Here is a 27,537-nt window from a genome sequence, read left to right as displayed (position 1 = left end):
CCCTCACCTCGTCCTCCCCTTCTGCCGTCGCCGCCAGCGCCAGCACCTCCTCCTCCCCCCGCCCCCCGCCCCCCGCCCCCGGTCTCCGATGGCCGACGCACCGGAGCAGCCTACGCCAGACCCACCCACACCGCCGCAGGAGGCTATCCAAATGCCTAAGAAAAATAAGAAAGGCCGCAGGAAGAAGCCGAAGAAAGCCGCCGCCGCCGCTGCCGCCCCCTCCTCCTCTGGCGCCACCATGGTCGAGGATCCCTTCCTCGTCCTCGCCGGCGGCAAGGAAGGAGGTAACGAGCTGACTTTCCAGTACTGGGCTCCACCTTGGTTCGGTTTGTCTCTGTGATTACTGACGTGTGTGGGGGATTCGGCGCAGGGTTCCTGGAGCTGGAGGAGATCGACGGGGCCGACTTCGGGATCTTCGGGAGCTTCGTGGAGGACGTGGGAGCAAGTGAGAAGAAAGCGTGGAATGACCAGAAGAAGAAGAAGAAGAAAAAGAAACGCAAGCGAGGGGATGCCAAGCGCTTGGATGGGGATGTAGGCGGCGATGGTGATGGTGATGGCGATTGTGCAGGCGATTTGGTAGCTGAGAGCGAGGAGGAGGGTGAGAAGGGTGAGAATAAAAGAAAGAGGAAGAAGAGGAACAAGAAGAAGAGGAAGGTGAAGGATAATGATTCAGAGAGCAAGGAGGACGTTGCTGATGACAATGTGGAAGGTGCTTAGCTTCTCATTTTCAGCCTGTGGCTTCGGACCATTTGCTTTTGTAGCTCTTAGACTGTAGTTTTGCATTCTTTGCTTTGTTGTGCTTCTGTTAGCTGTGATTTGCCAAATTTATAGTTAAGAATACTGTTGTGTGCTTCCAGATATGCAAGATGACATTGAAAATATGGAACAAGACAACAAAGAGGAGGTGAAATTGGGTGAGGATGAACTTTATGCGTGGCTAGAGCTAAGATTGCATCCCCTTCTTATCAAGGCAATGCACAGGCTTGGGTTCAATGAACCAACACCTATACAGAAGGCTTGCATTCCTGCAGGGGCTCACCAAGGCAAGGTTTGTCAATGTTAACTCATAGGCCACTGGCCATTGGCTTTTTCTACATGAAAATGGTGACGCTATTCTTACTGAAAATATGGTATTGTTCTTATGCTTGTTGCTTTCATAAAGTTGCCTAATGGATATATTATTGTATTATATACTGGTAGTGCTATTTTTCGTCCCTCTTAGTTAACTAATTATTAATCAAAGCTTTTAAAATCGCTCCAGATGAAACCTTAGGTCTTTTAACTATGCTCTTGTATAATTTTTACACTGCAACAGGATGTTATTGGAGCAGCTGAGACAGGTTCTGGCAAGACACTTGCTTTTGGTCTCCCTATTTTGCAGCGCCTTCTGGAAGAACGAGATAAGACCACAAGATTACATGTAGAAGATGAAAAAGTGGCGGAGGGAAGTTCTACAGGAGGCCCACTCAGAGCACTTATTTTGACACCCACCAGAGAACTTGCCAAACAGGTATAAGAATGACCTAACGTAGACCAATTTACATTTGGCGTGGAATTTAATTGTTTGATGATGCTGTAGCAGCGCAGCTATAAATCTATGGTCTCCATCCTATTGCTTTTTTTTTTTGTGAATGACCATCCTACTGCCCTTAGCGCTTAATTGGGTTCAAATTTCCCTAGCTTATTCAGTTTGAATTCTGAATGTCATTGGTCCTGTAATTTCTTCTGTGCAAGCTTTCACCTCTATTCAAATGAGGTACTATGTGTCACCCACTCATTCTTATGTTATTATTCTTATTTAAAGGTCTGTGATCATCTAAAAGAAGCAGCTAAGTTCTTAGGAATTCATGTTGTTCCTATCGTTGGTGGTTTATCCATGGAAAAGCAAGAACGACTTCTGAAAAAGAAACCTGAAATTGTTGTTGGAACTCCAGGAAGATTATGGGAGCTAATGTCATCAGGCAATCAGCACCTAGTTGAGGTTAGTATGTGAAAGTCTGAAAGCATATGTCAAATTGTTAGCGTGCATTTTGGCATTTCTGTGTATCATCAACATACACCATTCATACCCCTTGGATTGCAGTATAGAGAATAATAAATTAAATATTATCAGCAATCATAAGCTAATCTGAAATTGACTGTTTCGCACGAGTGATAACAAATGCCCAACTTCCATGTACAAAATTTTGTTACCGCATTGCAGCCGGAAGATTCCCATCACTGGAAACTAGAAGAAAATGCACACTTACTAGATTCACCTTTTTTCTGTTTGTGCAAACTGCAAACAGAAAGCCAGGCTGGCATCTTTAGTCTGGAGAATGCTGGTTTACCTCCCAAGATAAAGAAAACTTCTATTTGATGGAACCCAGTGATCTCTGGTTGAACGGACCTAACCTATATCTGATGGTTATTACTGCTATTTTGGACTTCTGGACAAATGAACCCAATAGTAAACTGAACTCATTTTATATATTTCAGAAGAAGAGAGAATGAGTGTATAAATTTGGCATATTCTACTTATTGCAGTTGTCATTTTGTGGTTATTTTATGTTGAAGACATGGTGCTAACTGTCACAATATTCTGTTTTTATCACTCAGCTGCATTCATTGTCATTCTTCGTGTTGGACGAGGCTGATAGAATGATAGAGCGGGGTCATTTTAAAGAAGTGCAATCTATCATTGAGATGCTTCCATTATCCAATAGTTCTGATGAGCAAACTGTAAAAGCCACATCAAGCTGTGAAACTGTGGCAAATTTGCAAATAAAGAAGAGGCAAACCTTTGTCTTCTCAGCAACGCTTGCACTTTCAGCTAATTTTCGCAAGAAGTTGAAGCGTGGGCTTTCTACTTCAAAGGCATCGACGGCTGATGATCTTAGTTCTATTGAAGAACTTTCGAAGCAGGCTGGTATGAAACCTAATGCAGAAATAGTTGATTTGACAAATGCTTCGATCTTGCCGGAGAAACTTGAAGAATCATTCATCGAGTACGCCTTCTCTTCTTTTTGTACTTCTGTTATTATGGCCACTGTTTTTTTTTTGGCTTGTACTTTATGAAAAAATTATAGACAGTTTGACACTGAAAAAATCATCGCTTGTTTTGCAGGTGTAGTGATGATGATAAGGATGCCAACCTTTATTATATATTGAGTGTTCATGGGCAAGGCCGCACGATAGTATTTTGCACATCGATTTCTGCACTGCGTCACATTTCTTCCTTATTACGCACTCTTGGAATAAATGTCTTGACAAATCATGCTCAAATGCAACAAAGGGCTCGCATGAAGGTGATTTTCTCCCATAAACTATACACGATACTTACATTTAACATTTGTTAAGCTTTTGGAATTATCATTCAGTTTAGATTTTATCTGTTATATACTTATATGGTTATGGCCAGAATTCCTGTAACCCGCACAATCCGGTACACATATGAAAGTTATGCCTTCTATTGGGACATGCACTCTCATCTTTGGATGTTGCTAACAGTAAGTAATGCACTAATGTTTGTCTAAAATTATCAGTTAATAACTGACTCTGGGATAATAGGATGCTTTACTTTTCTTTTCAAGTTCTATGATGATGTATGTATTTTTTTTTGTTCTTGCTTATCTTACATTGACTCATATGACTGGTTATATCCAAATAAAGTTAAGCACTTCCCATATATCCTTGTTTAGCTTTGCCTTCTGTAACATAAAGCGTTGAGGTTTTTCTGTGTTCATTCAGGCTGTGGATCGTTTCCGTGAAGGCGAGAACTCCGTTTTGGTCGCGACTGATGGTTTTGCAAGGGGCATGGACTTTGATAATGTTCGAACTGTTATCCATTATCAACTGCCACACTCAAGTGATGTAAGTGCACTGTTTATTTCTCAAACCTATACTTTCCTAGATATGGACCAAACTAACTAGAGTTATTCAAATTCTTGTTTGTCCCCTTAGGTTTATATCCACAGGAGTGGAAGGACAGCGCGTAAATCATTGACTGGCTGCAGTATTGCATTAATCTCCCCTGCTGACAAAGCCAAGTTTTACTCTCTTTGCAAGTCGTTTTCAAAGGTGATTTATTTCAGGTGTATTCATACATTAAATATTACTGCATAGGCGGCATATTCAATCTCTCATGGCTTGTTATAACTGATCTTTTTGGCCACCGTTTCCGATATATTATTTCATAGCCGCGCACTTCTATTTTGCACCTGTTGCTACATCTGCACTTCCATCGCTGTCAAGTCTCAGCCACTCAGCGTGGTGCATAATTTTACAATGGTTATTTCTCGGATTAAGCTGACTATAACCATTGATTAAAAATCACAGGAGAACCTGCAGCAGTTTCCTGTTGATCAGGCCTACATGCCTGCAATAATGAATAGGCTCTCCCTTGCTCGGCAGATTGACAAGATATCAAGTAAAAGTTCAAAGGCAAGGGCTCTGGTTACATTTTCAGTCATATTCTTTGGTCATTTCTAACACGTATGGATTAACCACTGGCCTCTGGTTAAAGTTAGGTCATGTTTGTCTACGCTCTGATTTTCCTCTGCTTTTCAGGAAAATGCTAACAAATCCTGGCTTCAGAGGAATGCTGAATCCATGGGTTTGATATTGGAGGCTAGTGACAGCGAGGAAGAACGTGTACGGGGCCACAAGCAACGAAAGGCGACTTCGGCACAGCTCCAGAAACTTCAGCAGGTTTGAATGATTATGATGATTATATTAGGCTTATAGGGTTAAATTATCGCTAAACTAAACTATTTGTAGGTGTTCATGATTTTTACAATGTTTACCTATCTGGCCCGTATGTAAACATATTTTCCTTTGAATCACAGGATTTGAATGAACTCTTGCAACATCCCTTGCAGCCTAAGACATTCTCACGCCGCTATTTGGCCGGGGTTAGTTTTCTGTCATGGAGTAAATGTTATGGATCGATTATGGTATCCTAACCTCACTAGAGTGTCTATTATGTGTTCACTGACTTCAACCATCAATTTATTCAGGCTGGTATTTCACCATTGCTTCAAAAGCAACTAGAAGAGTTGTCCAAAAGGAATGTAAACAGTAATAGCAGTAATGACAATAATAAAGGATCGCGGTTTGTTATTATTGGCCAGGATCGTGTGGAACCGTTGCAAGCTCTTCAAGATTCTGGGCAAGAGGTTAGGTTTCTATAGACTATTTACGGTATTCATAACCAGAATCAAGTTTGTATCTTGTGTATGTACTTGATACATTAGTTGCTTTTGTTTGTGTATGTAGTTCATATATTAACTGCTTTTAATTTATTCTGTCAGATTTGTGTGAACATGGACAAGCAAAGGGAGAAGAGAAGACTTGCTGAGAATTGGAGGCGAAAGAAACACGAAGAGAAGAAAAGTAAACTTTTATCATCCTTTTCTTATATTTCACCTTACTTGCAGTCAGATGAATATTGGATGTAACCTGCCTCTGACCAAGTCTTTACATTTCAAATATCCCCCTAACTATATTTACAATGAAAAACAGTACATACATTATACAGGCAGAGCACACCCACCTTATAATTACCGTCTTCTAATTTCAGGCACACGAGAACAAAAGAGAAAGGACAGGAGAAGTGCTAAAGAGAGAGACTGAATAATAAATGAAATACTGAAAGAGGAGGCATGTGTTGTTTTGAGATTGTTTGTCTCAGGGTTAGGATTGGTAAATGTGCGGCTGCTTCATCATCAGGCCACTTCAGTTCCACGATTCCTTTCGAGAATGCATGCCTTCACTGATGATTTTGTCATGAAAGATGATTGAAGAATATGTGAGTTGGAGGAAATGAGACAGAGGCCATGTATTCCGTGTTTTGCAGTTGAAGATAAGTTAGAACTGAGCCCTAGCAGATAATGAACGCCGTACAATTGACTCATCTCTGTAACATGTGTACGTTATCACAGTTTATCTTGGAGTGCTGAAATATTTTTGTTGTCCTGAGTGAGTTCACCCAGATGTTATATGTGGTAGAATTTTCAGGGCCTGTTCTATTATGGACCTTGACTTGATTAGGTGTCTGCCTGTCCAGGCGTGCTCAATGAAACAGAAGACTAACAGTATATCCAACCCAGGTGTGCTAGAGGTAAAATTATGTCTTAACTGACTTCAACCATCAATTTATTCAGGCAGGTATTTCACCATTGCTTCAAAAGCAAGCAAGTACGTAGAATAGTTGTCCGAAAGGAATGTAAACAGTAATAGCAGTAATAACGAGAATATAGGATCTTGATTTTTTATTATTTGGCTAGAGGTACATGTGTCTTCACCAAATATCAGAGCATGAGTACGCACGGGTTTTACAGGGTACAAAAACAGTAAAAAACACAATCTTCTACTCCCTCTGTTTCTAAATATAAGGCTTTGTAGAAATTTCATTATGAACCACATACTAATGTATATAGATGCATTTTAAAGTGTAGATTCACTCATTTTGCTTTGTATGGAGTCCATTGTAGAATCTCCTTAAAGACTTATATTTAGGAATAGAGGGAGTAGCTCGCTGTTAGATCTGTAATGTTTCATTCAACGGATCACATTGCACCTATGACGCTGAACCTAACGCTAAGAGCGACTCCAGCAGAGTTGCCATATGACCCTGATCACCACAATAATTATTAATATGATGATTTTAACTCAAAATAACACTTTAGCAGAGTCCACATATACCTCCCCATTTATGAAGCTCACTTCAAAAACGAGCTCATAGCCTTCAAATATGGAGGATGTGGAGGCCCTGCTTGGAGCTTGTTCCATATCCAATTGCAAACCCACGAGGGAAGTTTCAACTTCTTTCTCGTCGCGCCACAACTGGGTTTTAAAGTTGTTCCTGGTTCATGCACAAACAATCACCGGTGAGCCATGATGAATGTGACAACCAACCACCTGCACATTAATGGTCTCTACCACATCCTTTGATTCCCGGGGCAGCCGTTCGGATGGCCACGTGACTTCATCCCCAGCTATAAATGCCCCATGGCGAGGCGTCCTCATTATCAAAGCCCTAGCCATCTCCTCCCCTTCCATCTCCTCCAACATCCGGGACAATGCCGTTGCGCAAGAACGTAGCCTATTGGCTCACTCTGACGGCTGAGCGGAACCTCACGTCCTAGATACCGTGCACCGACGCGAACTCTCCCTGTGGCGCACTAGTCGTGGCAGCAGCGGGATCCTCCCCCCGCAGCGGCAACTTATCTGGCGGCGGCAGGGGATCCAACGCTTCATGTGGCACCGACGGCTCCACGAGTGGCTGATGGCGTAGAACTTGCCCCCTTGTCCGAGTGGAGGAGGAGAAGGAGGACGATGACTCGAGGAGGATGTCCATGTCAGCCTCGCTGCCCCCCTCGTTCCAATGAACGACGCTGTACCAATTGAGGCCAGCCGGACGCGGTGCTAGAGCTCGAGGATCTACTCGACGCCGTGATGTGGCTCTCCGCCCTCGAAGCTCGCAACAAGGAGCGCATCTAGTGACAACAGCGGCAGCTCGCGGCTGCCACTCGTGAGTTAGGTCCCTACGCCTTCCTAGACTATCCCTTGGAGGAGGAGGAGGGCGATGACTAGATGGCGCCATCCACCGACTAGTGTTAGGTAGCTCTAGGTAGCCACACTGTATATTTTATTTAAAATATCATTAAAAGATTGTCCAAGCTGCTAACTATATACGTATAAAATAACCATTTTTGGCATTCAATATAGTTGCTATCAAGTTGAGTTACCGTGCTTAAATTGAGCTTAAATTGCCCCTACAAAATTGAAGAAATGGTAAAGAAAAGGAAAAAGAAAATAATTTTCTTATGGGACATCCAATTCGACTTCCGATAAGGAAACATGCTCGACATCTAATTCGACTTCCGATACACAACTGTATTCCTTCGCCGACTCTCACTAGAGACAGCAGCGGCAGGCGCCTCTGCCTACATTAACATCGACATTGCCTCTCTCGATCTCTCGTCCCGGTAATCAGAACCTGATCGTAGCCCTTTCCTTGCTTCTCGCCGCGAATTCACAGAGAACGAGCGAAACAAACGTGCGCGGCGATGGGGGCTTCGACATTCGACGAGCAGAAGGGCGCGGCGACATCGGCCGGTGACCGTGATGAAGCCTTTACGAGTCCCAGCCCCGGCGGCTTCGTCTCCTTCTCCGACAAGCTCCAAGGCGACCTGGACAAGATCGCGGCGGACGCGACCGACAAGGACGTCCTGCATGCCCTCGCGGAGCTCAGCGAGGCCGTCGGCAAGATGGCAACAACGGCGGCCGCGTCCGGCGAGCACGTCTTGCACCACTTGAACTCTGTAGCCACGGGCGAGCTCACCCGCGAGATCGACGAGGCCATCGAGTTGATCGCAGAGGCGGCCAAGGCAGGCGAAGCAGACTGGGTGATGGGCACCACGCGGTTGCTCATGGCCAGCGCCGAGGACATCACCCGCCACCTCACGGAGGCCATCGAGAAAGAGAAAGCAGCGACGGGCGCAGCCAGCGGTGGAGCAGTCTCGGGCGCCGGCGGGGTTGAAGATGAAGAACAGGCCGTGGACGGCGATGCTTCCTTGGACGCTCAGGTTCAGCAGAAGATGTACGAGGAGCAGGAGGAGGCCTTCGTGGACGAATTGGACTACCGCGACATGATCTTGGATGTTGACGAGGCCTTGGATGATTTGCGCCTGGAAGCGGCCGGCTGCAGCGGCGGTGACCGTGCACCGACGACAGGGTTTCTTGGTCGATATGATTTTTTCACACTGCAAGATTTCTTGAAGTTGGTTGGTTGATATGTACTCCGTATAAGAGATGCATATTGGATCTGCTGCAGCGTGGAAGAAATGTAGCACTAGGGGTAGCTAGTTGCAGAGGTTCCCCATGTACGTCCATGTAAGGGCGGGATCGGACAGACTGATCTGCAAGATTTTCTTATTAAGCTCGACGACGAATTAAGTGGATGCACTGCTGCACATTTCTTGCTACATCTACTCGTTCTTGGGAAATTAGTTGTGATAGTATTTCGTTAAGATTGGAACATATATATTTGGATTAATAATGCGAGAAGAGAAAATATATAGATGAGATTTACTGTATGTGATTATTATTATATAATAGCAGTTGCCAAATACGGACCCCTATAAAAAATGTTGTCAAATACAGAGTTTTAAAGAAAAACAGAGTTCTCGCAAAAAGTACCCGGAGTTTTATTTGATTAAACACAAGTAGCATAATAGTTTTCTGAATTGCATGTTGAGGTACATCTTTTTCATATGTGGTTGCACGTTGAAATGACATGTTTACATGCTAAGAGAAATTTGTTAAGAAGAAAGGAATGACCTCCCCACGCGTCAGCGAGGACAACCAAAAAAGAAAACCGAATGCGTGCACATAACTATTCCACCTGCGTTTAGTATGGCATCAAAAACTTTAAAAACTTGTAACTTTTGATTAGAATGTCAAAATTCAAATCCGTTTTCGCCGTTGGGTTTCTCGTGATGAGTTCTTCAAAACTAGATCTCATATGAGTAGGTTTCGACGAACTTTTTTTTTCCGAGCAACTTTGTGTGCTACGGAGACAACTTTAGTGCTATAGAAAAGCAACTCCTTTCCCCCCTAGTATGACTACCTATCAACAGAGTATCCTTATAAGTTGGTTATCATGACTACCAATTGACTAGCTTCACATCTAAATCGCCTACCATAAGGACAACTCCAACGTGGATCACCAAAAACGCCTCAAATATTGGAATCGGCCTTTTAGACACTTTTAATCATCCAATGAGTCCAACTATTAGGCATGTAAAAAAAGGTTTGCTGCCCCTTATGAGTTCCTTGCAGTAAAAATAGCATGCATCCCCTATGCAAAAGTAAAAAACATGCACCAACTTTGCTATGATTTCAGACAACTCTTGTAAAATTTGAAGCAACTAGTGTCATGCACTAAAAGAGGGGTTGCTGCCCCATAAGCTCCTTGCAGTAACATCAGACAACCCTTGTGCAAAAAAAAAAACGAACCACAAAAAGACAAGTAGAAACAACATATATATGTATGTTCCACCCGCTCCCCTCTACGGTCGCAGCAAGGGATCCCACCCGAGGAGAAGAAAATCTTGACTCCCCCTCTATGACCCAAACTTAATTACAGGTATCTAAAACATTTAGATATTTACCAAAAAATGGTCTTCGTAAAATATTTCTGTTCGTGAGGATTGGGCAACTGGATACATGGTTTTAGGCAAACTATTTGTTGATTGTGGGCAACTGGATACTTTGTTTTAGGCAACTGTATGCTTGACTGTGGGCAACTGGATACTTTTTTAGGGCAACTTTGGGTGTGAAGGAGGCAACTATCGTGCTATAGAGAAGCGACTTCTTCTATTTGGCCTAGTAGGACTTCCTATTAGGTTTGTTTGTGTAAAAACAAAAAAAATCACACAAAACATAAGGCCCCTTTAATGCTACATACAAAACAACTTCACCACACTATGTGTACCTGTGAATTTTACTAACATTATCCCAAGTTGCCTATCATGGTTGCTCATTTGCCTATTGTTTGATAGTCGGTTGCCTACAATTGATGTGCAGTTGCCTATAAATATTGTAAATAGCCTACCAATTGATGCCTAGTTGCCTACTATTGGTAATTAGTTGCCTATCATTGCTACTCAGTTGCCTAACTTCGCAAAAAATAGTTGCCTACAATATTGTGAAGTGGTTTATCATTGTTTTTCTAAGTTGCCTGCAAACACTCTAAAGTTGCCAAAATTGAGCACCAAGTTGCCTATCGTAGTTAGCAATAGTAGACACAAGAGTATCAATAGTAGATGATGAAGGAAATATGCCCTAGAGGCAATAATAATCTTATTATTTTATTTCCTTATAACATGATAAATGTTTATTATTCATGCTAGAATTGTATTATCCGGAAACATAATACTTGTGTGAATACATAGACAAACTAAACGTCATTAGTATGTCTCTACTTGACTAGCTCGTTAATCAAAGATGGTTATGTTTCCTAACCATAGACATGTGTTGTCATTTGATTAACGAGATCACATTATTAGGAGAATGATGTGATTGACATGACCCATTCCATTAGCTTAGCACCCGATCGTTTAGTATGTTGCTATTGCTTTCTTCATGACTTATACATGTTCCTATGACTATGAGATTATGCAACTCCTATTTGCCAGAGGAACACTTTATGTGCTACCAAACGTCACAACATAACTGGGTGATTATAAAGGAGCTCTACAGGTGTCTCCAAAGGTAAATGTTGGGTTGGCGTATTTCAAGATTAGGATTTGTCACTCCGATTGTCGGAGAGGTATCTCTGGGCCCTCTCGGTAATGCACATCACATAAGCCTTGCAAGCATTGCAACTAATGAGTTAGTTGCGAGATGATGTATTATGAAACGAGTAAAGAGACTTGCCGGTAACGAGATTGAACTAGGTATTGAGATACCGACGATCGAATCACGGGCAAGTAACATATCGATGACAAAGGGAACAACGTATGTTGTTATGCGGTCTGACCGATAAAGATCTTCTTAGAATATGTGGGAGCCAATATGAGCATTCAGGTTCCGCTATTGGTTATTGACCGGAGACATGTCTCGGTCATGTCTACATTGTTCTCGAACCCGTAGGGTCCGCACGCTTAAGGTTTCGATGACAGTTATATTATGAGTTTATGAGTTTTGATGTACCAAAGTTAGTTCGGAGTCCCGGATGTGATCATGGACATAACGAGGAGTCTCGAAATGGTCGAGACATAAAGATTGATATATTGGACGGCTATATTCGGACACCGGAAGTGTTCCGGGTGATTTCGGAGAAAACCGGAGCACCGGAGGGTTACCGGAACCCCCCCGGAGAAGTAATGGGCCATATGGGCCTTAGTGGAGAGAGAGAAGGGCAGCCAGGGTGGGCCACGCGCCTCCTCCCCCTAGGTCCGAATTGGACTAGGAGAGGGGGGGGGGGCGGCGCCCCCCTTTCCTTCTCCCTCCCCACTTCCTTTCCCCCTCCTAGTAGGAGTCCTACTAGGAGGAGGACTCCTCCTTGGCACGCCAATAGGGCCGGCCGGCCTCCTCCCCTTGCTCCTTTATATACGGGGGCAGGGGGCACCACTAGTGTTGGGGATATTACTACTGGGCGTAAACCGGCCTATCTGGGCCGGGTTAACTTCGTCAGTAGTTAAGTAAGTTAAAGCCCAAGAAGACAGAGGAGGGCTTAAGGCCCATGGTCGGCTCAAGGCCTGCAGCCGTAAACCGGCGTTAGTAGTTAACCTGTATTGTAAGTTAGGAATAAGAAGAGACCAAACTGGACACATCTATGAGCCGGTATTGGGACTCCGTAAGCCGACGAGAGTCACCCGTGTATATAAGGGGACGACCCGGCGGCGGTTCAAGGACAACAGACAACAACTCGAGATATAGGCGAAGCTTGTTTGCTCCCTAGTCATCGAAACCCCATCAATTCCATCACAACTAGACGTAGGCTTTTACCTTCATCGAAGGGGCCGAACTAGTATAAACTCTCTTGCGTCCTTGTGTCCGCTTTAATCCCTTCAAGCTAACCCGTCGTGATGGCTCCACGACTAAGTCCTTTCTCTATGACATCTGCCGTGACAAAACCACGACAGTTGGCGCCCACCATGGGGCTATCGCACGATGGTTTCCGGTTCTTGGAGGGCCGCTTTGAAGGACTCGAGGGCTACGCTGTAGGCCGGATGACTAAGAGTCGTCGCGGCAAGCTCTACATCGACGACGCAGGCTGGGGCCCCGAGGCCGGCTCAATTGAGTACGGGTACCGGGTCCCCTTTGGTAGCATTCACGTTTTCATTGGCAAGATCGGTGAACGGGGCCCTGAGCCGGACATCTGCACTGACCTCGTCGAGACGGCTCAGCGTGCGCAATCCGCCCGGGTTAAACCGGCCATGAAGCGTGCCTTCATGGGAGTCATCCATGGAGGAAGTTATGAGGACGGATCGGAATTTCGCGGGGCGACTGTCGTTTGTTCCGGTGACGAATCTTCGACCGGAGAAACCGAATCTCTTTATCAGCTACAAGATGGCCGGATTGGGAGCTGTTCCGATGACGACAGTATTCCGGACCCCTCTGATCTGCCCAGCCGGGTTGGAATATTCATGGCCGGAACACAAGCAGCGCTTCATTCTTCGACAGCTACGGCAACGATCTCTGGTTCAGCAGCGACGACGGCTGCCGGGGCAGGAGGCCCTGTGCGCCCGCCGGCTCAGGTTCTATCAGAACTATTTGATGCGTTGGCTGTGCTTATGGCGGAAGTTAATCCGCCAGATCAGGACGTTCACAACACGGAGATTGCAAAGGTAAAGGAACAGATCACCCAGGCCAAGGCAGATCTGGCGGCTGAGGACACCAGGATGGCCGCAGAGCGGGCCACTTTAGACGCACAGGCCTACAGGCTTATGTTGGACCAGAGCGCGTTGCATGAAGTCATGAGGAGGAAGCACTGATCCCGCTTACCTCCGGTTTTCGAGGCCAGAGACCTTTTCAACACTCCAGGACCAAGAGCCGGCAATCCGCTGGAGGGGAACCGGGCAGAAGCCCCTGGGACCGGTGCACCGGTTCAGCCTCGTCAGATGGACCCGCCTCGTCAAAACACTGTTATACCTCAGGATGCTTTAACACCTCCGGGTCACTACTCCAACCCAATGGACAATCTTGTTGCCGCTGCTTCACGGCTGGAGGCCATTCCAATTGAAGGTGACTTGCCGCAGGCAGTAGAGACGCGACGGGTCAAGGAACTTCTGAGGACAGTTTTGGCCCAACAGGAAGCGTACTCGTATAGCCGCGACCGGATCCACTCGACCCCCCGTCCAAGCCGGAGCTATAGCAGACATATGGATGAACCAGCAGTGTCGAGTAATGAACGACGTGGAGCACCCCGTGGCAACAATCCGACGGGTGATGCTGATGACACTCAGGAAGTGGTGAACCGGGCCTGAGCGCGCAGGGAGGCCGAGTTAGCCGCACAGCATCAGGCTCGGCAGCTCACGCCGGTTTGTCCAACCATCTCGATCAAACATGGTGTTACTTCTAGTTCTTTGGGGGTGCCTTGCCTTATCCCCGCTTTACGCAACGTGCGCCTGCCCAAGGATTTCAAAGGCCCGCGCAAGGTACCAAATTACATGGCGGATCAACCTCCAGAGACATGGGTGGAGAGCTATGAGATGGCCATGGAGATGCTTGATGTGGATGACACGGCGTGTGCGAAATACTTCACCATGATGCTTGAAGGAACGGCCCGTACTTGGTTAAAAAGCTTGCCAGCTAATTCTATCAGTTCATGGGCCCAATTACGAGCCCGGTTTATCAGCAATTTCAAGGATACCTGTAAACAGCCTATGTCGATAGTGGACTTAGCTGCATGCGTCCAGGAGGAAGGAGAATCAACGACTCATTGGGTGCGCCGGGTTTCACAAGTGTTGCACTCCTCAGACCGCATCAACACTGACACCGCAGTATTAACCCTAGAAGGCAACTGCCGGTTTGGGCCCCTGAAGTTGAAATTGGGACGGATGAAACGTCATTGCACCGACATGGGGACCCTCATGGCCGCTTTGGTGAAATATGCTGATTCTGATAGTACCAAGGATCCCGAATCTGATGATGACAAGACAGGGAAAGGGAAGAAGAACAACAGCTCCAAAGGTCAGCAGCATCACTGGGTAGGCAATGGCGGAGGAGGCAAGCGTAAAGCGGATGGTAACATGGACTTTGTGGCTAATACCAACGCACAGGACAATGGCCAGCGACGCAAGGGTAGGCCGAAAAATCGTAATGGAGCACCCAACCCTAACCCAAACTGCCTAAACTATCTGCTAAGCCAGCCCTGTCCAAGACATGGGACGAAGGAGGCGCCAGCAAACCACCTTTGGAAGGATTGCTTTATTATGCAGGAGTTCAAGAATTCTAATAATTTCCGGTATGATCACGAATCTGGCGGTGGCTCAGGATCCGGGCCGGGTTACGGTGGAGGAAGTTCCGGTTCAGGATTTAATGGTAATCCGGGCGGACATAATGGTCAAAATAGTCAGAACAACCAGGGTGGTTACAACCAACAGCAGCAACAGTCAGGTTATCAGAGCAACCCAAAGCAGTTGAGTAGTGGGCAGTACCATGTCTTCACCACTAGCTTGGACAAGCAAGACCGGAAGGTTCAGAGGCGGGCAGTCAACTCTGTTGAACCGGCCATACCCTGTTATCTACTTTGGTCTGAACAGCCAATCATATGGAGTAGAGAGGATCACCCACCCCAGGTCGATAATCCGGGTCAGTTGGCTCTGGTGGTGGCGCCTCAGGTGGGAGGTTATAAGTTCACCAAGGTGCTCATGGATGGAGGGAGCAGCATTAACATCCTGTACTATGAGACCTTCCGTCGTATGGGACTAACAAATAAGAATCTCAAACCGTCTAATACAGTATTCCACGGTATAGTGCCTGGCAGATCAGCATATCCCGTGGGTAAGATAGCTCTGGAAGTGGCCTTTGGGGATGATCATGATTCCAGGTCGGAGACATTGACGTTTGAAGTGGTGAAAATCCAAAGTCCATATCATGCCCTGTTTGGGCGACCGGCCTACGCCAAGTTTATGGCTCGGCCCTGTTATGTGTATTTGCAGCTCAAGATGCCGGGTCACAAGGGGACAATAACGGTTCACGGAAGCCGCAAAATCACTTTGGAATGCGAGGAAGGAGATGCGGCTTATGCAGAGTCGGTTTGTGCCACCGAGGAGTTGAAGTACTATAAAGACAATGTTGATCCGGCGGACATGACTCCGTTGAAGAAGCCAACTACGGAGCATGATCCGGCCCTGAAGTTCAAATCGGCAGCAGAAACTAAGCTTGTTGACTTCGTACCTGGCGATTCGTCCAAGCAGTTCAGCATCAGTGCCAACTTGGATCCGAAATAGGAAAGCGCGCTCATTGAGTTCATCCGTGAGAATCGGGACATTTTTGCATGAAAGCCCTCCGACATGCCAGGTGTACCGAGGCAACTCGCTGAGCACACACTTAATGTGGATCCTAAATATAAACCGGTGAAACAGTTCCTCCGCCGGTTTAACGAAGAAAGACGCAAAGCGATTGGAGAAGAGGTAGCCAGGCTCTTAGCAGCTGGCTTTATTGTTGAAGTTTTTCACCCTGAGTGGCTTGCCAATCCGGTGCTGGTCCTCAAGAAAAACGGCACCTGGCGCATGTGTGTGGATTACACAGATCTTAATAAAGCTTGTCCAGCAGATCCTTTTCCCCTCCTCCGTATTGATCAAATTATTGATGCTACGGCGGGTTGTGAGCGTTTAAGTTTTTTGGATGCGTATTCTGGCTATCATCAGATCAAAATGGCAGTTAAGGACCAGGAGAAGACAACATTTATAACTTCCTTTGGAGCCTTCTGCTATGTGTCTATGCCCTTCGGGCTCAAGAGTGCCCAGGCAACTTACCAACTGTGTGTACAAAATTGTCTTCACATGCAGATTGGCCGTAATGTACATGCTTACGCGGATGATATCGTGGTTAAATCCAGGGAGAAGGAGACTCTGATTGATGATTTGAAGGAAACCTTTGATAACCCGAGAACATACAAGATGATGCTTAATCCGGACAAGTGTGTCTTTGGTGTACCGGCGGGCAAGCTATTGGGTTTTCTAGTGTCCAACAGGGGAATTGAGGCTAATCCGGAGAAGATCACGGCTATCACCTCCCTGGCTAAACCGAAGTGTATCAACGATGTTCAACGCTTGGCAGGCCGGATTGCTGCGCTAAGCCGGTTTATCAGTCGCCTGGGTGAGAAGGCAATCCCTTTGTATCAGATGTTGAAAAAGACGGATCAGTTTGTCTGGAGTTCTGCTGCTGATGAAGCATTTGAGGACTTAAAGCGGCAATTGGCCAATCCGCCTGTGCTTGCCGCTCCCATTGACAAGGAGCCGTTACTGCTATATGTTGCTGCTAATGTTCGGGCGGTCAGCGTAGCTATTGTGGTGGAGCGAAAGGAGGCAGGTAAGGAGCATCAGATTCAACGTCCGGTCTATTATATCAGCGAGGTGCTCATTGAGTCCAAGCAAAGGTATCCGCATTGGCAGAACCTGGTGTATGGAGTTTTTATGGCAAGCCGGAAGCTTAAACAATATTTCCAAGGGCACTCAATTACGGTGGTCAGTTCTGCTCCTTTGGGAGATATCATCCAGAACTGGGAAGCAACTGGCCGGATTGCAAAGTGGGCCATAGAGCTGGGGCCGTACGGTTTGAAGTATGTGCCTCGGACAGCGGTTAAGTCTCAAGCACTTGTTGATTTCATCAATGATTGGACAGAAATGCAAGCACCTGAAGAAAAGCCGGATCATACGTATTGGACCATCCATTTTGACGGATCCAGGCAGTTGGAAGGCTCGGGGGCTGGAGTCGTATTAACTTCCCCACGAGGTGATAAGTTTTGTTATGTTCTCCGTTTAATGTTCCCTTGTACTAACAATGCAGCTGAGTATGAAGCCTTGCTCCATGGTCTCCGGATGGCAAAGGAGATGAATCTAAGTCGAGTTAAGTGCTTCGGTGACTCGGACCTTGTGGCTCAGCAAGTGTCTGGCACTTGGAACTCCAAGGACCCACTCATGGCAGCATATCGTCGTGAGGTGGATACTGTCGCAGGTTATTTCAAAGGTTATCAGGTGGACCACGTGGATCGGCGGAAAAATGAAGCGGAAGACGCTTTAAGCCGGCTGGGCTCTCAGCGCAAACCGGTCCCGCCCAATATTTTTCTGGGTGCTGCACAACCCGTTGGTCAAGATCCCTGGTGAAGAGGATTTGGCTATTCCTGATCCGGAGGCTCAATTGGTGGCCGCTCTTCATGTTATTCCAGATTGGATGCTTCCTTACCTGGCGTACAAGAACTGGGGTGAGTTGCCAGAGGATGAGATTCTATCCCGGCAGATAATCCGGCGATCCAAGTCCATGGCTATCATCAACGGCGAGTTGCATCATTGCAGTATATCAGGAGCTTTTCAACGCTGCGTGTCTCCTGAAGAAGGCCGTGAAATTTTGCGTGAGATCCATGAAGGAGATTGTGGTCACCACGCCGGTTCAAAGTCTCTGGTGGCCAAAGCGTTTCTCCATGGTTTTTATTGGTTAACTGCTCATGCTGATGCGGAGGATCTGGTCAGACGATGTGATGGTTGCGAAAGGTTTTCAAAGCGTGCTCATGTACCGGCTCAAGAATTGAGAATGATTCCAATTACTTGGCCGTTTGCGACTTGGGGGCTGGATATGGTTGGGCCTTTCAAAAGGTCCAAAGATAAGAAGACCCACCTCCTGGTGGCGGTAGACAAGTTTACAAAGTGGGTGGAGGCAGAACCTGTTAGCAAGTGTGATGCGGCCACGGCGGTTCAGTTCATCAAAAATGTGATTTTCCGGTTTGGCTTTCTGCATAGTATTATCACAGATAATGGTACCAATTTGTCCAAAGGTGCTATGAAGGATTTCTGCGAACGGGAGCACATCCGGCTCGACGTTTCATCAGTGGCACATCCACAGTCCAATGGTCAAGCAGAAAGAGCTAATCAAGAGATCCTGAGAGGCATCAAGCCCCGGCTCATGGTTCCTTTGCAGAGAACGCCGGGTTGTTGGGTAGAAGAATTACCATGTGTGCTATGGAGCATCAATACAACACCCAATAGATCAACAGGGTATACACCATTCTTCATGGTTTATGGAGCGGAGGCGGTTCTCCCCAGTGATATCCGTCATGATTCACCTCGTGTAACGGCTTATATTGAAGCGGACAACGAGACAGCATGGCAAGATGCTTTGGACCGGTTGGATGAAGAGCGTGACATCGCAGCCGCCCGATCGGCGATTTACCAACAGGATCTTCGTCGTTATCACAGTCGCCGGGTCAGAACCAGAACCTTTCAGGAGGGAGATTTGGTGCTTCGGCTCATCCAAGATCAGACTGGTATGCATAAGTTATCCACACCTTGGGAGGGGCCTTTCGTGGTCAGCAAGAATCTGCACAACAGGTCATACTATCTGATCGATATTCAAGAACATAAGGACTCACGTACATCAGAGGAGGAGACCAACAGGCCGTGGAACATAGCTCATCTTCGGCCTTATTATACCTAAGCCATTGGTTCTACTTATGTACATATTACAGCGATGTATATATTAACTATAATAAACCGGAACCTCAGCTAAAGCGGGGTATCTGTTCTTTTACATCATGTGTGGTTACACGGAGTTGTTTTACAGCGGCTTCCGGTTTACCCCTTGAGTTCGCTTTGCTAAAAGCATCGTGTTATATCACTTGGAGGATTGGTCGTGTCCGAACCAATACCATGCCTCTTGATAGGCGAGAGCCACCAGATCACTTGGGGACTTGGTCATGTCTGAACCAGTCATGCCTCTTGATCGGCCTAAGGCCACAAAATCACTTGGGGGCTTGGTCGAACCCGAACCATGACCATGCCATTTGGTCGGCATAAATGCCACAGTTTCATTTGGGGACCTGGCTGACTAGAACTATAGTTACACCTAACGGGAGCTTGGTCGTGTTTGGCCATGGTAACGCCATTTGATCAACTTAAATAAACCTTTTTTGGCAAACAGTTTTGTCGTTGTTTTTGCTTCACACTTTTCTTTGAAGGGGTTTTTTTGCTTTTCATTGTGTTTTTTAAACCGACAAAGTTTTTTAACCAATCAATTGACGGAACACAGTTCACGTCAATCCGGAGACTATTTGTCCGGTTTGATCCTTGCTGTTAACATCCTCTTATGGAGTAACACGGTGTTTATTATAACCCAGCACGGTTTACATGGTAAACCAGCGTCATATATATATACAGGAGCTGTTATCTCCTCCAACAGTGTGGGTTTGCAAAACTCCGCTTCAAGATTGGCCAAGCCAACTTCATACTCAACGATGGCAGGTATTATGTATCTCAAAAATTTAATCATATACTTAAAATTTTGTTTTGGATGTTTTGATTTCATATATACAGACATCATATTCCGCCTGACGGTACAACCGCGGTGGCACTTGACGAATTTCTCATTCCAGAAAGTGTTTTGGAAAGTTCATTACCACAGGAAGAACAAGTTATGCACGAAGGCATATCAACATCAAAGGTATCAGCTAGCCTATTACAAGGCAACATGCTGCCCATAATAATATAATTGTTTTTCACAAAGGAGAGGCAGTTTTAAAACCGGCTTTCGGTTCAAGCTTGGTCACCAGCCTGGCCTGATGGTTGTGGGTCATCCTGCGCCGCTTCAGCTTCCGTTTCTCTACCCAGTGGCTGGAAATCCACAGTTGTCCAGTCGATTCCCATTAATGCTTGAAAAATAGCTTCATCATGGATCAGCAATGACGGGTCAATATCGGGAGCGTAAGTATGCTTACGGATTGGAGGGATCAGATTTTCCGATTCATGGATTGGTGCAGCTATTCGCTTGTTCTGACTGTCATATTGCGCTTGATAATGAGACAAGTCTGCTTCCTCAGCCAACTGACAAGCTAGTGGACATACCTCCCGGTTTATTGCTCGCAGATCCGCTTCACCAAATTCTGACCCGTCTTCCTTCAAGCTGGGATAGCCCTGAGCCGCTTCAATAGGATCAAAATCCGGCACCCAGGCTTTTGCCCAGATTAAGGCATTGATTGCACCGGTTCGAGCAGCAGATTTCTTCAGCTCTTCAACCCGGGCAGGAAGCACTGACAGTTTCATCAGAGTATCTTGAATCAAAGTGGGCGTCGGTTTGTTTTGAGACGCAGTACAGATGATCCGCTGGGCACCAATATACAATTGTTCAACCAATGTATAGGCGGCTTTCAATTTCTTTCGCACATCTGACCCCAAGTGACCAATGCGTGTCCCTAAAATACCATAAAGAGTTAATAAACCGGTGACTCTGTAAGAAGGCAGAGCCAATTCAGAAGGCAAGCTGGCTTACCAAAGATAGCAATGGTTATGGCATGAACGTGCCGCTTTATACTGGTCAGTTCATCCGTCACTGGTTTTAGTGCAGCCTCGACATCCTCTGCTCGTTTGATCAAAGCGGACTTTTCAGTGGCCCAATCCGCCCGTTTCTTCTTGAAGTTCTCCTTAAGTTGTTACATGGCGCTTAAAGCACTGGCCAATTCCTCTTTGCTTTGGAGGTTTCAGCCTATTGGGTTTTCAGGTTTTCTTGAAGATTGATGACTTGGTTTTCTTTCGTCTTCAGCTCCGCCTGCATGCATATAGATATATGTTTCAACAAATCGGTAGAAGGATTCAAGTACCAACCACATAACAAGTTATGCGCTTAGCACTTGGGGGCTAATGCATATTTGATCTTCATCTTTCAATTGTTTACAAAGTCCCAAGATCAATACAAGTATTCAACTTGGCACTTGGGGGCTAATGGCTATTTGATCATATATATTCTGATGCGGCAGTTTCAATTACTTAAAGTACCGGTTTAACTACGCTAAGTTGAACCGGCCCTTGGGGGCTACATCAGCAAATTTCAAAGCATCAAGATTTATATTATTAAGTCCCGGTTTGAAAGAATATTTCAAACCGGCCCTTGGGGCTAGGAGAGTCAGCAAGAATGGAAGCATACAAGCAGGAAGGAGCATATGGAAGTTACCTCATAATTATCTTTCATCATATTAACCAGACCGGCTTCGTAGTCACGGCTGGTATACAGCCGGTTCAGATAGCCGGAATGGATATCTTGGGCGTTCAGAGCAGCGTAAGTCGTCAAATCAGCGTTCCACTTGCCTTTGCCAAAGGCAGCAAATTCTTCCTTGGCAGAATGTTTGGATAAAACGACAGGATTGCTTGGCTCAGTATGGCCAGTGCCAGTAATGACAACCTCATCATCCTTGGTACTGCCGGTTTGCACTGGAGCTGTTGGCTTGTCAGTAGGTTTTGCTGGACCGGTGGAGCTTTCAATCCGGATGGAACCTGTGGGCTGATGGATAGGACCTGAGGTATCAGTAGGTCTCTCTTTAGCAATAAGATCATCATCTTGCTGCGGTGGATCGTTGGGAATATCCTTAGGAATAGCCGCTTCAGCATTGGGTGTCTTGTCTGCTTCAAGAATGAAATCTTCTTCGGCCGCTTTGTCCAGGCGGGCTTTCTTGCTTGGCCTAGGTTTGGCCCTGAGAAGAATAATAAAATCAAATACAACATATGTTCTAAGGCGATGTACTGCAAACATCACAATAAGTATAGCTTACCCAAGCACCGTTTTAAGCGGTGGGAGCTGAGTAGCCGAGGACTCGCCAGAAGATGAGTGGGAAGTAACCTGATAATCGGAGTCAGACGGATTAAGAGGTTGACGAAAGCAGTCCGCTTTAGGACAAGCACTGACAAGCAAATTAGAGACCTCTGAATGGCGTTTCCGAACCGGACTATTCGGTAAACCGGCGTAGGTAACTACCTGGCCGCTGTGCCGGGTTGTGCGACGAGCTTCGTGTTGTTGGGTCTTCATAAGAAATTTAGGATCCAAATAAGCAAGAGGATGAGAAAATTTAACTTTCCGGTTTGCCTGGCGGATTTTTTGTGAAGGCAAAGTTTCTGAATCGGAAGAGAGAATAATTACCTCTGCAACATCCGCGTGGCTGGCTTCGGCATCATCCTGACAAATATCATCATCAATAAGACGCATGAAAAATTAACCAAGTGAGTCAAGTTCTACCTCAAAGTCCGGATTATCCACATCATCATCAGCGGCCGGATTAGAAGATGCAGTGGTTCTTTTCCTGTGGGCAGTCTTCTTCACAGCTTTAATCTTTTGCCGGGTTGCTCTTTCCGGTTTGTCTGGTTTTTCTGGTTTCTCTTGCGGCAGTTTTTTGCTCCAAAACGGATCATTGCTCTGATTATGCAGACACTGATATTAAAAACAATGACCAGACATATCAATAACAGATTCAGCAAAGCGAAAAATCAAAGTCTTACAGCTGGCGGTTTGTTGGTGGCACAGAAGGGAAGCAGGCCGGTTCTAGCGCAGACGTGTTTCGGTTCATTCAGTATCTTATGCACAGCCTCTGTGATTCTTCATCGGAGAGCTGGAGTTTTGAATGTCGCAGTGGGTCATCAACACTGTCAGTATACTCGCACATCAAACCGGAGCGCTGACTAAGGGGCAGTATGCTCCATGATATCCAACAGCGAGCGAGATCAACCCCTGTTAAACTGTTGGCCATAAAGGCTATGAGCTTTGACAGCTGGGGAGCATATTTGCTTCTCTCCTGGGCAGTCAATCTTTGAGGAAAAGGGTGTGTATTACCGAGCCGCTCCGGACGAAAGCCAGGCAAGGGATTCTCACCAGCAGGGGAGGTGTCTTTGCAGTAGAACCATGTCTGATTCCACTCCTTGGGGTGACTGTGCAGCTTGGCGTGAGGGTATGTGACCTCTTTCCTTTTCTGAATCGCCATGCTACCCAACTCCGTATTAGAGCCATCAGTAAACTCAGTACGGCGGTTTAGATGGAAAAGGTCTCTAAACAATTCCACTGTGGGCTCCTCTTGAAAGAACACCTCACAGAGCACTTGGAAGTGGCACATATTTGTAACAGAGTTGGGGCTAGTGTCTTGCGGATGGAGTTGGAAATCGGCTAAAACATCCCGGTAAAATTTAGAACCGGGCGGCTTAAATCCCCGGGCTAAGTGATCTACGAAAACAACAACCTCTCCTTCTCGAGGTGTGGGAGGGCATTCTTTGCCAGGAGCCCTCCAATGGATGGTATCTTGCTGCCTAAAGTGCCAATCAGGACTAAATCGTCCAGTTGATCCTCTGTGACGCGAGAAGGAACCCAATTGCACTCATATACTTGCTTGGCCATGATGGAATCTACAAGGTAGAAGATCCCGGTTCAAAAATGCATTTGATCAAGGTACGTTGGTATGGGCACTATTAAACCGGAGACAAAATTATCTGAACCGGAGTTTCTTGAAGCAACCAACATCTGGCGGTTCAACAAGGGGACTAATGGCATATACCGGTTTGGAAAATTTTCTATAAGGTTAAACTGCCTGATCTAAGCATTGAAAAGCTGAGATTGCGGATGGACAAGTACGCACAAACAGGTTTCACAAGATTTCTTTACAGCATTGGATCTGAAGCAAGTTCAGAGAAGAGATAAATACTTAGAGGTTCAAAGGAGCAATACCGAACCAATGAGAAAAACGTTCATATAGACCCATGGTTTGAGATGCATAAGTGAAGGCGAAGGTCAAACAACTATCATTGCACAGAATAAAGATTTGCGGATTCATCTAAAGATCTATTGTATGAGCAAGAGGCAGACGATGAACACTGAAGAACTGCAAAACCCTAGGCCAGATCTGCAGGGGAAAAGATAGAAGATTTACCGGAGCTGAGGAAGATGCGGAAGGTTGCCGCGATGTTCTGGTGCGCTCAGGTTGATGCAGCGGCCAAGGATGAGGCAGAGGTCGACGGCGGCGGCGGAGCTCCGAGGCTGGTGACGCGAGGAAGATGAAGAAGGCACGGAAGGAGAAAAGAAATGACCCTTCGGTCCTATTTATAAGGCGAAAGAACATGAGTCAGGCGCGACAATCAAGGGGCCACAAAACGGAGCTGTCGCCTCGATTTCCGCCGATCTATTAAACAAAGAAGCATAATGGATAACTTCGTTATGACAAGTGACGTCACTCCGGCTTACAGCAATCAGAGAAGATGACATCATGGTGGTTTACCAATTTATAAGAAGATGTTGAAGATGAAGCTTTTATTAAAGGATTGACATGAACCCGTTCAAATCAATCTGGGGCCTAATGTTGGGGATATTACTACTGGGCGTAAACCGGCCTATCTGGGCCGGGTTAACTTCGCCAGTAGTTAAGTAAGTTAAAGCCCAAGAAGACAGAGGAGGGCTTAAGGCCCATGGTCGGCTCAAGGCCTGCAGCCGTAAACCGGCGTTAGTAGTTAACCTGTATTGTAAGTTAGGAATAAGAAGAGACCAAACCGGACACATCTATGAGCCGGTATTGGGACTCCGTAAGCCGACGAGAGTCACCCGTGTATATAAGGGGACAACCCGGCGGCGGTTCAAGGACAACAGACAACAACTCGAGATATAGGCGAAGCTTGTTTGCTCCCTAGTCATCGAAACCCCATCAATTCCATCACAACTAGACGTAGGCTTTTACCTTCATCGAAGGGGCCGAACTAGTATAAACTCTCTTGCGTCCTTGTGTCCGCTTTAATCCCTTCAAGCTAACCCGTCGTGATGGCTCCACGACTAAGTCCTTTCTCTAGGACATCTGCCGTGACAAAACCACGACAACTAGACACACAAGTTGATCCACATGATCGTTTTCTTAGCCGTGTGCGGTGCCCCCTTCCACCATAATCCTCGATAATATTGTAGCGGTGCTTAGGCGAAGCCCTGCAACGGTAGAACATCAAGATTGTCACCACGCCGTCGTGCTGACGGAACTCTTCCCCGACACTTTGCTGGATCGGAGTCCGGGGATCGTCATCGAGCTGAACGTGTGCTAAAACTCGGAGGTGTCATAGTTTCGGTGCTTGATCGGTCGGGCCGTGAAGACGTACGACTACATCAACCGCGTTGTGCTAACACTTCCGCTATCGGTCTACAAGGGTATGTAGATCACACTCTCCCCTCTCGTTGCTATGCATCACCATGATCTTGCGTGTGCGTAGGAATTTTTTTGAAATTACTACGTTCCCCAACAGATGACTGCATAGTATTATAGGCAGTTTAGAAACAACAATATGCAACTTAGAAGTATCGGTGAGGAAGCTAGAAGAATATGCAACTTAAAAGTACCGGTGAGGAAGTTAGGAGAATGTTAGAGAAAATTAATTAGGAGAAAGTGTAGTGAAGTTGCCTATTTTTTGCACTAAAGTTGTCTCTCGTAGAAAAAAAGTTGCTTATAAAGGTGATATGATGTTGTCTACCTCTGTTCAAGGTTATTCTCTATTACTAGTTAGTTGCTCATTGTTGGTAATTAGTTACTTTAAATTAGAGTGGAGTTGCTTCTGTTTAGCACTAAAGTTGTCTCATCTAGCGTCTAAGTTACTTTCTGAAAGAAAGAAAAATCATCAAAACATATCCATGTGGGTTTAGTTTTGAAGAGCTCGTCACGACCTGGCTAGCCAACACCTGTGTGCTTAGGTCCCTTGATAGCAGGCAGACTCCCCTAGAAAAGGAAAGCACATAGATCTCATACCACCCATCCCCTCATAGTTCAAAATTTGAAATCATGATAGATGACTTAGATCTCATAATTTTTTTCGATATTGTAGGAAACTTAGGTCCCTTGATGGACAACTTTCATAGTATTCTAAGAAATTGAGAATCACTCGTACGCAACTTCGTAGTGAAAGGGCAACCTAGTTTCTGTGGTAGACAACTTAGAAGCCATGTTAGACAAGTTTCCACTCTACGGTATGAAATTTTCACAGTATGATAGACAACTAAACAATCCACGACTTATTTTCCAATGTATACAACTTAGAAATCATGGTGACCACCTAATACACTGTTGCACACAACTAACTAGGTGGCTACTAGGCGAACTTAGTTATACACATGGTGCAATTCATCTAGCATCAGAGTTGCTCATGTTTAGCACTTAAGTTGCTTCATCTAGCATCAAAGTTGCTTTTGAAAAAAAATCATCAAAACATACTCATATGGGATCTAGTTTTGAAGAGCTCGTCGCGAGGAACCCTGCAGTGAAAACAATTTTGCGTTCTGACACTCGGTTCAAAAGTTGTAGCTTTAAAAAAATTGAAACAAAATAAATAGATGACGTTGGCACATGCATGCGCATATAAGTATTCTTTACACTACCACTAGATAACGCTTTTGTTACAGACAGCAAACTACTTTTGTCGTCTACTGCGTGCGCTCGCTGCGTCCATCCGGCGTAGCTGCACCGTGAAGTATTTAGGTTAATTATATAGGATATGTAATCTTCACCATTTCTTTTATTAAAGAACCATTGCTTGTATGCATTTGAAATCAGTGGTTTATGGCTGAATTTTTTTCCCAACAAAGGATGGGTTTTATTGACTTTTCTGCGAGAAAAATTCAGATCTATGCATCTTCAATCATGGCAGTACATCGAACATAAAAAATATAAAAAATACATCTAGAACCGTAGACCACCTAGCGACGACTACAAACACTGAAGCGAGCCGAAGACGCGCTACTGTCATCGCCCCCCCTCCCATCGCCGGAGCTGGACAAAACTTGTTGTAGTAGACGGTAGAGAAGTCGTCATGCTAAAGCCCCGTAGGACCAGCGCACCAGAACTATTGACTTAAAAGTAAAGTTCTATAAAGCCAAAATTATGCATACTTAAAAAAACACGAACAAAAAGCAAAGTTCTATAAAGCCAAAATTATGCATACGTAAGAAAAAAGAAAAAATAACCCCCAAAGCATTCAAAAAGCTACCGATTTCAATTTAGAACACACCAACCTTATGGCTTTTTTCTAAGAACATACAAATCTTGACACCGTTTGAGTT

The 27,537-nt window shown here is 45.6% G+C and overlaps 1 protein-coding gene across 1 annotated transcript; it reads left to right on the top strand.

Annotated features, from left to right (window-relative positions):
• Positions 1 to 45: 45 nt before the first annotated feature.
• Positions 46 to 5,955, top strand: LOC125539003 (DEAD-box ATP-dependent RNA helicase 13-like). The gene is made up of 15 exons (XM_048702358.1): positions 46 to 284; positions 371 to 709; positions 858 to 1,048; positions 1,316 to 1,510; positions 1,805 to 1,981; positions 2,599 to 2,987; positions 3,107 to 3,287; positions 3,730 to 3,852; positions 3,943 to 4,059; positions 4,318 to 4,422; positions 4,549 to 4,689; positions 4,827 to 4,892; positions 4,998 to 5,156; positions 5,292 to 5,373; positions 5,561 to 5,955. The coding sequence occupies exons 1-15, from the start codon at positions 89 to 91 to the stop codon at positions 5,611 to 5,613; spliced, it is 2,514 nt and encodes an 837-aa protein (XP_048558315.1). The 5' UTR covers positions 46 to 88; the 3' UTR covers positions 5,614 to 5,955.
• Positions 5,956 to 27,537: the final 21,582 nt, after the last annotated feature.

This window comes from Triticum urartu, chromosome 2 (genome assembly GCF_003073215.2).
Source record: "Triticum urartu cultivar G1812 chromosome 2, Tu2.1, whole genome shotgun sequence".
Lineage (NCBI taxonomy): Eukaryota > Viridiplantae > Streptophyta > Magnoliopsida > Poales > Poaceae > Triticum > Triticum urartu.
The sequence above is the reverse complement of the archived record's forward strand: the minus strand, read 5'-3'. Positions and strand labels throughout refer to the sequence as shown.